The sequence below is a fragment of the Mus musculus genome, chromosome 12, assembly GCF_000001635.26.
Source record: "Mus musculus strain C57BL/6J chromosome 12, GRCm38.p6 C57BL/6J".
NCBI lineage: Eukaryota > Metazoa > Chordata > Mammalia > Rodentia > Muridae > Mus > Mus musculus.
The window spans coordinates 52,537,253-52,552,748 of NC_000078.6; the positions used below are offsets into that span (position 1 = coordinate 52,537,253).

Below are 15,496 nucleotides of genomic sequence, written 5' to 3' on the forward strand. Positions count from 1 at the left end.
AGCCAATGCAAGAGCATTGTTGATATGTTAAAATAGCAAAGAAGGCATGTAGCTGGAAGGAATAAATAATGGAAGTGGTGAGTGAGGTCAAAAGAAAATGTATTTATGTATGTATAGGGATGGAATAGATAGCATTGCAAGGCTAGCAGGCAATCATTTGGGGATCCAGCATTGTTCTGGTTATTCTCTTGAGAATGGCTTAGCCATATAGGGAATTGCAGTAGAAGTGGTCATTATAGTAATCCAAATACATGATATGATGGCAGCTTTGTAAACTCAAGGAGATAACTGAAAAGACGGTTAAAAAAAATCACATGCATTTCTATACATTTGCTTAGCAACTAGAAGGAAGGAAAATGGGAGAAAAGGAAAGAGATCAAGGATTATGTTGAATTTTTTTCCTGGGGAAACATGAACAAACCCCAGATATGGCACAGAGAGTAGTCCAAAGAAATGCTTCCAATTGTAATTTTGTGAGCTGATAAGCTTAATTGGGTTTACACAGATGGGGTGGGGGTGGGGAGGAGTTAGCTACACCAGCAGAATCCCCCTAAATCCCAGAAATGTTAGCTACTTATATATCCTGAAGGTGGGTTGAGCTGCTCTGGTTGATGAGTCCTTTGTGGCCCACTTCATAACCCTACTCCTACAAGAGAATGTTAGTAGTCTCAATGTTAGAGAAGTCTTTTGTGGGTGATCAAAGATAGATACCATGCCAAAGGACAAAATTCCACAGCAGATGACTTAAGTACTTTTAGCTCGAGCAACTTGAAATAATGGAATTGCCAATCACTGACATGTATAGATACAGTTTATTTATGGAAAACATCAGGAATTTTGGACATGTAAAAAGTCTCTTAGACTTTGGAGTAAAGTTATTTTATATTACTTCAAACTTCAGGAGAAAGGTGAATTGGAGTATGTGGATGGTATTACCAAGACGGTGAGTTTAGATGGAGAAGATAATCAAGGACGATTCAGTCATTCATTACAGAGTACACTGAAAAGAATGTCAGGCAAGATTAGAGTGGTGTAGAAGTCCACTAAAAAAACTGTTGAGAAGTCAAGAAAAATGAGAACTGAAAAGTAGCCTTTGTAAAGCAGTAGTTGGTACTTAGTATAAGTTATTTAGAAGCATGCTAAGGGTGATAGGGACAAATGTAAGTGCATGTGAGTGGAAGGAAAGTTGGAACCTGCTTGTATGGATGATGTCTGCAAAAAAAAAATATCTACCCAGTATCTTAGAGCAGCAACTAATAACAAGAGAGATTTGACTTTTTTTTTTTTTAAGTAAAAACATGGGAGAAACCCTACTTCTATATAAAAAGCTACAGGCAGTTAATGAATAAGAGGGAAAAACCAGTCTTCCCCAGTGAAGAACCTCCTAATTGGTTATCTAATACCAAATGCTCAGCCCTAGAAATACACACAAGAACAACGATAAGAAGACTCAGAAGGTTGTTAGTTATATAGTAATGTGTGTGTGTGTGTGTGTGTGTGTGTGTGTGTGTATATATATGCATTGTGTAATAATGTATGCAGTAATAAAGAAAAAGGCCATGAATTTGAGAGTAGGGGGTATGTTTCTAGAGAGGAAATTGGAGAGAGAAGATGAAGAGGGGAATTTAAATGTAGTACACATACATGAATACTTTTTAAAGTAATTGCTACCAAACCCCATGTATTTGGGTATATGTAATAGGGGTGATGGTCCTTAATATTTTATTCTAGTGTTTTTATCATCTCCCTCCCTCCCTCCCTTCCTTTCTTTTTTGCTGCTGCCAAAAATGTAAATCTCTTTACATTTCTTCATTACCTCATTCCTTATTTGATCTTTATCTAAAAGACAGTGTCTAAGAGTTGCAGATTTTCTTGCTTTAAGTTCTTTGAAAGCCTAGTTAACTGTCTTTTGCTAGGCTTAAGTTTTGTTCAGTTTGTTGTTTGTATGGTTTTAATATTATTTATTATATGTTGCTAATATTAACTGTACTAAGTTGGGGAAGAAAACTATTTCTCTTCCTGGTCCTATTTATCCATACTGAGGCTTTAAACTATCTGCTGTACACTTAATTGATAACAAAGTTTACATTATTTGCAAATACAATATTTGTTTTATTGTGAGTATGTTTTTTTCAAACATAAGATTTGATTTTAAAATGGCACCAGGGTGGTAATGGCACACACCTTTAATCCCAGTACTCAAGAGGCAGAGGCAGGCGAATTTCTGAGTTCGAGGCCAGCCTGGTCTACAGAGTGAGTTCCAGGACAGCCAGGGCTATACAGAGAAACCCTGTCTCGAAAACAAACAAACAAACAAATAAACAAAAAAATTATGTTGAATTAGTATGGATTAATAGCTGTATAGATCAGTAGCTAGCTGAGAGATGGATCTTAATAGTATGTGGAAAGCTTAAAATCCTGCATTTGTCAGGCATGTAAATCCTGGGAGGTAGAGGGAAACAAATATTTTAATTTGAGAACAACTCTGGGCTCCATAATGAAATCCTACAAATTCTTAAATTTGTGAAGAACTCCCTGGATTGATTCTGTTGGCTAAGAATTACAAATTGTAGGATAACAACAACAAAGAATTGTATGCATTTTAACTCATTTGAGAGATAATCTGATCTAAAGCTTTTCTTTTTTCTTTTTCTTTTTCTTCTTTAAACAGTTTCTATGCATACCCTAGGTTGAGTTCATTTTTTGGCCCCAGACTGACTTTGAACTGGCAGCAGTCCTGCCTCAGCCTCACAAGTGCTAAGGTCATAGCTGTGTACCCATGTGCCCTGCCCTGATGGACTTTTTAGCATGTAAACTTCTTTTGCGGCATCATTTGAAAAGTAACTTGTCACATAGGTTAACCTCCTCCCCCTATAATGATTATTAGAGCAGACCTAAAAAGTTTAAAGTTGGTTAAAAGGTCCTTCCTATAAGACTGTCTGTTTATTGTATTAGATTACCAGCACCAAATCTGTTTAAATTTCAAAATTAACTTTTAGTCCTGAAATACACTTTTGAGTTAGGTATTCTACCTTATTTTACTTCCATTTCTTTGTTTATTTATTTGCTTGTTCGTTTATTAAGGTTTTTCAAGACAGGGTCTCTGAGTAACAGAGCCCTGGATGTCCTGGATTTACTTTGTAAACCAGGCTGGCCTTGAACTCAAAGAGATCTGCCTCCTGAGTGCTGGTATTAAAGGTGTGCACCATCATACCTGGTCTGCTTCCTTTTATTAACCCCCAAATTTAGTGAAATAGGCATTCTAAGACAAAGTGAAGTCTATTTTTTTTTCCTCTCCCCATCCTCAATTGGGATATTTCTGTCATCTCAGAGTTCAAATTGATTTTGAAAGGCAAATAATAAAAATAGTATTTCTTAGGAGTGAATTGCAACAATTAAGGCTTACCTAGTTAGTTGACTTTCAAAAATTACTTTTAATTATATGTATGTGTGTGCCCCATGTCTATTCATGCATATAGGTATGTGCATATGAGTACAAGTATCTATGAATGCCAGAAACCTCAGGTCCTTGTGGAGCCACCCAGCATAGGTGCTGGGAACCAAACTCAAGTCCTCTGTAGGAGCAGTAGACTATCTTAACCACTGAGCCATCTGTCCAGTTCCAGATATCTTACTCTTAAGAAAATAACTTTTTGATGTTGCAGACTTAAGAATTCTTTTCTATTCATGCTACTAGATTCTAGGCATTGATGTTGATTAAATTACTGCGTATTTTGGGTTTGTTTTTTTATTTTTTTAACAATTTGCATTATTTCTATAAACAGACAAAATCAGTTTTGCTTCAGATTTTATTTTCCATTCAAATTCTAATACAGTTATTAGTTTGTAGCTTAAAAAGCATCTCACTTCTCCAAGAAAAAGAACGAAGCCACTTTTACCTCTATCTACCTTTTAAGTTACAGTCTCATCTACTTCCTTGCACAGAGCTGTTTTGGTGATGGTCATTTGGAGAATAAAATTATAGGCAAGTTAGATTTTGCACTAGAACACTCTAATGACCTGTTGTAAATAGTCTGTACTTAACAAGAGGTGTATATTCTTTCTTACCAGAAAGTGTTAGTGACTGGGGATTTGAAAGTTAGATTTTTATGAGCTCTGACATTTTGCTGGGTGAAAGAACCCGAAATTGAAAGGACTAAAATATTCAAGATATCCAGTCTAGAGACTAAAACAAGTTTTCTGTAGAAAGAATAGGGGAAGTGAGAGCTATTTGGGGACATACGGTATGATGATGGTATCTGTGCTTCTTCTGCTATTCCTTCCACTTTTCTCCTATTTGTAAGTCAGCAACAGTACTAATGGATTAAATGAATAGGTTTGTGAGTGGAGGGGAAGGTGTGGTTATTAGTTTTTGTCTGGTGGTTTGGTTCGCTTTTTCAGGGAGAATAAAAAAATGTAGATGAAGTTAGACGGAAAAATCTGGGTTGTCAAGTGCTCTAACTTTTTATGTTTGAAAAATTCATCCTTCTAGTCTTCAGAGATCCCCAGCTGGGTGTTTGCAACAGAATTACCTACAGAGATAACATCTAATCCAGAAAGGTTGAGGTAGAATCCTCTGAATAGTGGATTTCAGACACTATTCACTATGTTTTTGACATGTTCACTTCCTAGTGAAGAATCCATTTTCTTTCTGATACTAGATTTTGAAATTCTTGTTTAATTATTTCCTTTTCTGAAGATGTTTGGTATGTTTCTTTAGACAATGAAATGTCTAGATGTTAAAATGTAAGAGATAGTAAAGAATGGGAAAGAAGGCTGATAGTGACAATTAAAAGTTTATGGAGTCTCATTTATAATCAATCAAGAATAATGTGTTCTTACAAATAAAAGTTAGATGAAACCACAGTTTACCTCAAAGGCTAGATAGACCACATATAAAATGAGGAAGGATATTTGGTATCTTTGTGGTAACATTGAAAAATTACTTTTTTTCCCAATCTCTTGCTATTTAATTTTTCTAACCTCTAGACTCTTTCCAAAGAGACCATTTTCTTATAGTCAGCTTCCCCCTCTGCATCCCCTCCCCCCATTCATTTCTGTCTCTATTGTTTAGTTTTTATCTAGCAGAATTTATCAGGGCTGATATTACTAGGCATTTGGGTTGGATGTAGTTTTTAAATACTTCTTTTGCTCCAAAGTACTTATTTACATTGTCTGGTAATAATCTGGAGAAGATAAACATTAATAGTTTTAATTTGAATATGTTTTCTTGTAGCAGAAAAAGAAAACTAAGACCTTCAACCCACCAACACGTAGAAATTGGGAAAGTAATTACTTTGGGATGCCCCTCCAGGATCTGGTTACAGCTGAGAAGCCTATACCACTATTTGTTGAAAAATGTGTGGAATTTATTGAAGACACAGGTAGGCTAGAAGAATAAATACATGAGATTTGATTTATATTTTCATTTTTGCTACAATAATAGTTTGTTAAATGTGATATGTTAAAACTGTATTTTAGCCTTCATGTTCCCATTACTTAGTGTCATCTTAGTCACTCTGCAGGTAGCTGTCCCATACTTGAACTTTTCATTGTTACTCAATAGTGATTTTGAAGATCTTTTCTTGAACATAATAAATATGCTGAAAGCTAAAGTGTTAAACTTACCTAAGTCTTAAATTTATAATAACTTTATATTAATAGATTGCTACTGATTTGAGTCAGTAATTAAAATATCTTATTAAAATTAAACCTGATACTGTTTATGTTACTTACTCCTCACGTGGGTAATTTTCTTTGAAAGTTAAAGCCATGATTATACATTTATAAATGGCAGTTCATTCTGTGTGGTGTTAGTACTTATTCAGCCGTATCGCTTGATGTCATTTTATATGGTTCAAATTATGTTTATATGGTATGTATAGATGCCTCACAGTTTTAAAAACAAGTATGCATTTTTGTTTTGTTGCAATATAATAAATATTAAAAATGGAAAAACTGAAAGTTGAGCTAGAAAGAGTTGGGGAATAGATTGGAAAAGTTATACTTGAGTGTATTTTATTTTTTTGAGACAGAGTCTCACTTTGTAGTTACGAAACTTTGTATAAACCAGTCTGTCCTTAAACTCACAGAGATCCTCCTGTTTCTACCTACCTCCTGAATTCTGGGGTTAAAGGCATTTACCAAGATGCCTGGCTATTGAGCATATTTTAAATGAACTCAAGTTAACCATGAGCCTGAGTGATTGGATGAACTACAATTATAAAAAGTTTAAAAACATAAGCTATATCAGTTTTAGCTTTATTTACTTGTAACACTTTTGGATATGTATAAGCATTGGGTTTTGTGATTGCTGTTTTGTTTTATTTTGTGTTTTTGTTTTTGAAAAACTATTATAGCCATGTCTTATCTAAATAATTGTGCTCAGTTTTGCTCATGGATGCCTTACCCTTTAGACCAGTTATCAGCTTACTCCTCTGTACATACTACTAGTATGTCTGTGTGTGATGAGGAATGGTGACTTACAGATTTAGTAAGGGGTACAATATAGCAAATACTGTTATTTTTCCAGCATCATGATATCATATATATATTATAGTTAATACAGAGTCTATATTTGATCTGCATTTAATCTTTCCTTCACCAAGCACTTAAGTGAGTTTTATACAAATTTCTTACTTGACTTTAAGACAGGAAAAACAAATGCAAAGATTTATCTAATATTATCTGTCTGCTTTGGAGTTAATGATTTCTCATTTTCTGTAGAAAAATATTTAGGCCTTGTGAATATGCCATATTTGTTTGTTGTTTTATTTGGGAAAGGAATTCCATGTACCCTAGTCTGACCTTGAACTGTTAATATACATACTTCTAGTTACTTTGGGTTGGTTCACTAGCAAGGAAGAGAAACTATAACTAGATTCTTCTTGTCCTGCATCCACATGTGACCCCAGGTTTTCATATGCTGTTTTATTTCTTTAAGATAAATGGAGAGACTTGCATCAGGACCATGTAAAATGAGGATGTTCTATATGAAGGAGATCACATATCTCTGCAGAATTCAGTTTTGATGAAAAGCCTTCAGTCTGGCTGGATGTTAATTTTATGACTGTTTTTCTGCATCTTTAGAGATGATCATAACTTTTTTTTCACTCAGTTTCAAGTAGTAAATTATATTGGTTGGTTTTCGAGTAAACTAACCTTGACTTCCTGAGGTAGATACCACTGGTTCTTAATTTTTTATACTTTTTATATATTGCTGGATTAAATTTGCTAAAATATTAAAGATCCAGATTACTGTTTTGTCTGATACATAGTAGGAATTATTTACTGTAGCAAGGAGATTTCACTCAATGTATTAAAAGATATTTTCAGAATAATTTTCCATTTCTAGCTACAGGAAATTGTCATACATGTGGAATATTCTACTAGTTTGTAGAGAATTTTCCATACATGTATGCGGCTCTTGACTGTGCGTCTCCACTTCTGGTGCTGTGCCCCACAGATTAGACATCAGTCTTTCTGATCTCTTATCTGTATCTGCTAGCTTGTCGCAGCTCTTAGGTTTACACCTCCTTTCACTGTCTTCTGAAGACTATCCAGACACTAAACTGGGACATTCAGATAGTTTATCTCACTTGCTTTTTCCTATAAATAAACAGTTTTGAGCTGGGAGATTTAGTGCTTCTTTTAAAATGTTAAGTTCCCCTCCCCACACACACTTTTTAATTGTTTGCTGTGGGAGGTCAATTTTCATGCAGGTAATCCTTCATAGTAATATCCATATTAATGCAAATAGAATCACAGTGAAGCATTAAACTGTTGGTTTGCTGCATCTATGTACCTGTGGAATATCCAAGTAGAAGGTCAAGATTCTGTTGGATATGTGGTACAGAGCTTAGGAAAGTGTTTTGGTTTTTAGATGCTATTTTGGTAATTGTCAGTATATAAATATTAATGTAAACTTTATGTTAGTTAGATTCACGATTAACATTTAGAGTGAGAAAAGTTCAAAATGTTGACAGACTATACAAAAGGCTCTAAAACTAGAGAAGAAAATAAGGAATCATAATTAAAGTTTAGGCATATAATATATGAAGATTTCGTCTAATTTCTTTGTCTTAACTTTTTTTGTGATTCACCTGTGTTGTAACATGTATCAATGAAATCACCAGATTTTGTCTCCTTTATTATTTGATAGACACATTCAGGTTGCTTCTACCTTTTGGCGATAGTGAATGGTTGTACTATAAACATTTATATAGAAAGATTTGTCCAAGAGTTTTGTACTATTTCAATATGTTCCTAGAAGGATGGAATTGCTGCGTCATTTAGTAACTAATTTTTTTATGGTACTGTCAGACTATTTTCCATAGTGGATACTGTTCTACATCTTACCAACAACGTATTAAAGGTCAGCGCTGTTTACATCACTTGTGTTCTGTATGCTTTTGTGTCTTAATTATCACTATTATTTTTCTTTCTTTTTTTTTTTTTTTTTTTTTTGGTTTTTCAAGACAGAGTTTCTCTGTATAGCCCTAGCTGTCCTGGAACTCACTTTTGTAGACCAGGCTGGCTAAAAGGGTGATTCAGCAGTTATGAGCACTGGCTACTCTTCCAGAAGACCAAGTTCAATTCCCAGCACCTACATGGCATCTCATGTCTATAATTCTAGTCCCTATCTTCTGGTCTCTGAGGATACCAGGCATGCCTATGATACGCAGAAATACATGTAAGCAGAACACCCATTAAAAAATAAATAAATTGAATTAAAAAATGAAGGAGTACGGGCAGTGGTGGCTCACGCCTTTAATCCCAGCACTCGAGAGGCAGAGGCAGGTGGATTTCTGAGTTCCAGGCCAGCCTGGTTTACAGAGTGAGTTCCATGACAGCCAGGGCTACACAGAGAAACCCTGTCTCGAAAAACCAAAAAGAAAAGAAAAAAAAAAAAAAAAGAAAGGAGTAAACCACTAAAAACAATGTGGTTATTTCTTTCCTTGCACAAAGGAATTATAAATTAGCCCTCAAAATGTCTTATTGTTTTTTTATCAGATTTTTTTTGTTTGTTTCTTTACAGAGTTTCTCTGTATAGCCCTGGCTGTCCTGAAACTCATTCTGTAGACTAGGCTAGGCTCAGAAATCCACCTGCCTCTGCCCGGCTTCCAGATTATTTCTATACTTTTGTCCAGCAACAAATGTTTTTCTAGCTTTGGACCGTCTTATTTTTTATGTTAATAACAGCAGTAACCAAATCTTTACCCTTATGATATTGCACACAGATTTTTATTTTTTAAATTTCTTTGTTTGGGGAGCTGGAGTGATAGATATCTCATTAAGAGCATGTGATGCTCATGTATACTATATAATTTAAATTAAAAATCTTTTTTTAAAAGACTTTTCTAAACTAGAATTGGAATTATTGGTTCCAAACCACCACCACCACCACCACCACCACCACCCCGACCCCCCCGGAACCCCCCCCCCCCACACACACACAAATTAAAGAGGGCCAGGCATGGTAGCATAAACCTTTAATCCCAGCAGCAGGGAAGCAGTGGCATATTCACCTCTATAAGTTTGAGGCTAGCCTGATCTTCATATGAGTTCCAGGCCAGCCAAGGGCTATATAGTGAGACACTTGTCTCAAAAAAAAATGTTACTAAGTAAATAGATAAATAAAAAGAGGAGACAGTCTTAATTATTTCTTGAGGCAGGATTTCACTATGTATCCCTGGCTGTCCTAGAACTCAACTTTGTAGCTCAACAAGCCTCAAATTCAAAAAACCTCCATCTCCCAAGTTCAGGGATTTAAGTGTGTGCCACTGAGTCTGGCAGTAATTTTGGTTTTAGTGACAAAATGTCTACAGGAAAAGGAAAAGGAATATTATATTCCTTTTCCCAAGCCTGATGAAACACTTTATTCTTTTTAACCTCCCCTGAAATTATTAAAAGAGTCAGTTTTGCTTAATACGTACTGTTTGCATAAACCTTTATTGTAATATGAAATTAATCAAAGTATTGTAAAATTACATTGATTTTTATAGTGGAAGAAACCCAAGAGCTTAAGTCACTTGTCTTAAGATTCTAGTTTACATAACTTTTAACTGTTTACAAGTGATTTTGATAACTAGAAGTTTCTAGGAAAAATAGCAATTGAAAATATCAATTAATCCATGAAGAATCAGCTAAAAATCACCTGTGATTTCATAAGATAAAAGTTTTCTGTATGTTATCTACTATATAATGTGCATGTAGACATACATAACTTTTTCAAAAAGGAAAAGTAAACTTACTCTTCGGTAGTATTTGTCATACATAAACAGTTTTTAATGTGACATGACACTGATCTTTAGAGTTGCTTTTTATGGTTTATCCTATCACATAATATATTGACAATTTAGTTTATTTTAGTAACCCCCTAATTCTGAGTGTTATTCTTTAAATACTCAGTATTTTTGGTAGTTGCTCTTTTATGTCAAATGTATATAAAATTGCTATCTGGACTCAATGATAGAAACCTTGCAGAGAGAAGAAACCATTCACCTGTATCATTTGAAGGCATTTCAAGAGGTTATCTTTTATCCATTAAATAGAACAAACTAGAGATTTTAGCATGGTCATCATGTAACTAAGAAATTTATTTTACTGTGTTATGTCTTGTTATTTTTTAAAATATTTAAATTCTTTAAAAATTTCACTTATTTTTGTGTAGTATACTTTGATCATATCCATCCTCCATTACCTCCCTCCCAACTCCCATTAGTGACCCCTGCCCTGTCTTCCAACTTTTTGTGATTATTCTTATTGTTATAAAATAACTACCTAAGAGTCCAGTTAGTACTTATTGATGCTTCCCATATTGATGTGGGTGTTGGAGGCAAATGCTGGGACATGGATAGCCAACCAGAGCAAATCCCCAAATCAGAGAGACTTTCCTCTCACTTGCCAGTAGCTATGCAGCTGGGTTTGGGACTTTGGAGACACTCACACATACTGGAATTTTGATTGTCTTGCTCATATGCAGTAACTTCAACAACAGTGAGTTGATGTATTCAGCAACCATGTCCAGGAGTCAGCTTTTCACAGCTCCACACCCACCTTCTCCCCATCTACTGGCTCTTAAATTCTTTCTTCCTCTTCTACTTTGATGTTCTCTGAGCCTTACGTAAGGGAGGTTGGTATAGACGAGCACTCAGTTTGTACTCAGCATTTGACCAGCTATTGTCTGTATTAACAAGTATGGGATGCATAAAGAAGCCTCTCACCAAAGTTGAGAGAGACACAGATCTCTTCTCTTGGGTCCAAGACTTCCACCACCACAAGTTGTGGAACTCCTGGCCACAGGTGGTTTTGTTTTTAAGATGAAATGAAATTGATGTATATGATATATGCTTTGTGAATTTTTTTAATTATTGTATGTAATGGAAATAACAAGTGTTGGAAAGCTATTGTTACTTTTAATGGGCATCAGTTAAAGTGACTTTCAAAATATTTTCAAAAAGTAGGGACACATTTTAGTTCAGTAAAGTTAAAAAAAATGCATGGACTCTAGGCCCTGTGGCATTAAAAGGAGAGACTTGTATTTGATAAACTGGGAAAGCACTGCCTTTGTGTCTTACTCATGTAACAGTTTCCCCCCTCCCCCAGAAATGTCACATACTACTGCTAAGAATTAATTAATATTAATTTCGTCAGTATCAGCTTTTAGTATAAGAGAAATTTCATTGTGAAGTTTCATAGTTAGCCTTGGTCTATATACTGTGTAATATCCAGGAAAATATATTTTATATCTTGTATCATGAATTTTTTACATGACACATTAATAGGCATTTGATTAAGAATCCTGTTTTAAGTAAAAGCATTTCTACACATTTCTTTTTTTCTTATGCCTTTAGTAAGTACATTCTTATAGCTTCAGTAATTTATACTCATTAATTTAGGATGCCATTCATGTATATGTGATTGATATTTGCATTTGGGCCAGGACCATCCCATTTATAGGATTATCTTCCAGATCTTTCTTTTTGTACTTTAATATGTTAATATATTCTGAACTGCCTATTGAACTTTTCTAGTTAAAAGAGATGACTTGTACTTGACAAAATTTAAGGTGTAATTCATCCATCTTCCCCCAAAACACCTTCTGATTTTGCTTGTTTGTAACAATAGAAGTTTGATCATCCCAGTTGTCCAAATTGAAGTATCTTTTTAATCATACTTAAAAAGAAAATACTGGGTTACGTAAGGCCATTTTCATACATGGACAGCACATACTTGAGCAATTTTACCTCATTTCCCAACCCCCTTTCCTTTCTTGCCCCTCTCTTAATCCGATTTTCCTCCGTTGTGCTCATACTGTTAGTCGGAAACGTTTTTAGCAACTTTTGTCTTATATCAGTTTTTTGTATATTATATTAAAATCTATTATGTCACATTTATATTATTCCTTATCTAGTTGTTTCTTTATTCTGACTCTTAAAATATTATGTATGGGGCCCAAGTGTGATTCTGGCACTTGGGAAGGCAGAGCAGGTAAGTTTGAGGCCAGCTTGGTCTATATAATGAGTTCAAGCCAATCAAGGCTACATAGTGAGACCATGTCTCAAAAAAAAAAAAACAAAAACAAAACAAAACAAAAAAATGTGTTTTCACATAGTACTGAAATTCTATAGGCTAGTACTTGATGCTTTCCTTTTACTCTATATATGCTTATGTAATTTTCAGTCTTGATGTTGAACAGACAAGAAAAAATGTTTTCTGAGTCAGAATATTATGTCATTCCAATTCCCTGTAAATTTCATTTTTATGACTGAATACCCTTGTGTCTATGTATGTACCACAGTTTCTGTTTTTGTTCATCTAATTAGAGATGTCTAAGCTGGTTCCATTTCCTTGCTCTTATAAGTTGTACAGCAGTAATCAGGGATGTGTGGTATTTCTGTGGAGTGTTAGTAACCTTTTGAGATATAAGCAAGAGTAGTATAGATACATCATACTTAGTTTTCTGAAAAACCTTCATGCTGGTTTCCATAGTGGCTACTCTACAAGTTGCATTCTCACCAGCAGTATATAGGGCTCCTTTTCTCTCCACCCACATGTCAGCCGTCCAGCCCGGGTGCTGAAGTCTCAACTAAGGTTTTCTGCAAGAGTATCTCTAGACTCCCCACATCTTAGACAATAAGGGAGAGCCTGGGTCAAGGCTGGCCTCAAACTCACTCTGTAACTGAAGATGACACTGAACTTGTGATCCTCTTGCATGTACCCCTGAGTACTGGGATTATACGTGTGCCACCCTACCCCACTTATGTAGTGCTAAGGAATCAAATCCAGGCTTTTGTGCATGCATGATAGGCAGTCAGTCTACCAACTGAACAACATATTCAGCCTGTAGTTTCTTTTCTGATAAAAAGGCATTCTGGTTAGGTTAAGTTAGATTCTCAGAGCAGTTTAATTTGTATTTTTCTGGTAATTTAAGATGTTGTACACTTACTTTTGAACATCTGTGTTTCAAATTTGTTTACTATCTCATTAATTGATTAGATAATTTAGGTTTTATTTTGTGTTATTCTGTGTGTGTGTGTGTGTGTGTGTGTGTGTGTGTGTGTGTGTGTAAGAAGTGGCTTTCTTCTGCCTTACCTTTTTTTTTTTAATTGGATATTTTCTTAATTACATTTCAAATGTTATGCCCTTTCCTGGTTTCCCCTCCAGAAACTCCCTGTCCTATCCCATCCCTCCTCCCCCTGCTTCTGCTGTTTGAGACAGGGCCTTGCTCACTGAACCTGGAGCTTGCTGTTGGAGCTGTACTGACTGGTCATCAGCCTCCAAGGATCCTCGTGTCTCCACTCCCAAACACTGAGATTACAAGCATGTCCTGTTGTTTCAGGCTTGCTTTTGAGATTACTTTTATTTTTTAAATTTTGTGTCTCTTTGTGGTTTTATGAATCTATGAGTACAAGTACCCACAGATTGCAGAGGAAAGTGTTTGATCCCCTGGAGCTAGAGTTACAGGTAGGCTGCCCATAAGGGTCCTGGAAACTGAACTTGGGTGCTCTACAAGAGTAGTCCATGCTCTTAACCACTGAGCTACTTTTCTAGACCAACTATCCATGTTCCTACCTGTTTTTCGTCCTTCCTTTATTCATTTGTTTATATTAACATGACTTCTGGCAAAGATTTTTTTTTTTTGGTTTGTACGAGGTATCTCTCTTCCTCTGCATATTTTTTTCCTGAGAACTTTATGAAAAATTAGGTCTTTGTAACTTTGAGTTTATTTTTTGTGCCAGTACTGTGTTGTTTTTAGTACTGTGAGTCTGTAGCATAATTTGAAATCAGATACTGTGATGCTTTGATCTTTGTGATTTCTTTGTCATCTGCTGGCTCTGAATTTAAATTGTCTGTGTTGGGGGGGTCCTTCTGTTTGTTAAGATCTTGGGATTCATTATTAGGTTATCTGATTACAATTAGTATTAGTTTGCTGCAGCTGTGATAAAACTGTCTTAGATTTTTCTATTGCTGTGTTAAAATACCACTACCAAAAAGCCATTTTGGGAGAAAAAGGTTTATTTCACCATCTTCCAACTTTTGAATCACACACTGAGGGAACTCAAGACAGGAACTCAAAGTAGGAACCTGGGGGCAGGAACTGAAAGAGGCTATGGAGGAATGTCCCTTATCAATTTGCTCCCAAGAGTGCTTATACACAGTAGAACTACCTACTCAGGGCTAGTGTAGTGAACCAGTGACCTTGGAACCTCCAATATCAATCACTAATTAAGAAAATGCACCACAGGCCAGTCTGGTAGGGGAATTTTTTTTCAGTTGGAGTTCCCTCTTCTCAAACAACTCCAGCTTTTATCAAGTTGAAATAAAACTATCCAACACAAACATGTGACCTAAAATGACTTATGACTTAGAGAAGAGTTTATTTTGGCTTCATGTTCCAGAGGTTCCATCTTACTGGGGAGGCATGGCAGCAAGCAGCAGGAAGTCTGCTCACATAGGAAGCCAAGAGCTTAAGTCTTCAGGCACATGCACAAAGAGGGAGGGGGGAGAGTGAACTGGAAGTGGTGGTGCAAAGCTTTAGATCTAAAAGCTGTCTTCTAGTGATGTACTTCCTGCTAGGCTGTACTACCTAAACACACTGGTGCCACCAACCAAGGGCCAAGTGTTCAGATGTCTAAGACTATAAGGAACATTTTTCACTCAAACCACCACAAGATGTTTCTGGGCGTTTAAGTACTCATAGCGTTAAACATTCTTCTTAGAACTTCCTTAGCTATATCCCCAATGTTCTGGCTAAGTTATGCTTTCGTTTTAATTTGTTTAGGACATTTTTTAGTCCAACCCCCCCCCTCCCCCCCGCACCTCCCACCTTTGCCAATTACTCAGTGGCCTTTCAGGTGTTATTTATTGTTCAGTCTCTTTATGTGGTTTCTGAAGTTTTTCTTGCTGTGATTACTAATTCTCTTGCCTTATGTTTGGATAAGATAGAAGATTTTAGACTGTTTTGTCTTTAGTAAGACTTGATTTGTGCTCT

General features: G+C 35.6%; 1 protein-coding gene across 5 annotated transcripts in view; it reads left to right on the forward strand.

Annotated features, from left to right (window-relative positions):
- Arhgap5 (Rho GTPase activating protein 5) overlaps positions 1-15,496 on the forward strand; it is a 68,216-nt gene that overhangs the window by 33,490 nt on the left and 19,230 nt on the right. For 4 of the 5 annotated variants that reach the window (XM_011243990.2, XM_006515438.4, XM_011243989.2 and 1 more), the window contains one exon: positions 5,237-5,384. In XM_011243990.2, the coding sequence (XP_011242292.1) occupies positions 5,237-5,384 (148 nt within the window). The remainder of the gene's footprint in view (positions 1-5,236; positions 5,385-15,496) is intronic. The other variant, XM_006515439.3, reaches the window with a different exon arrangement.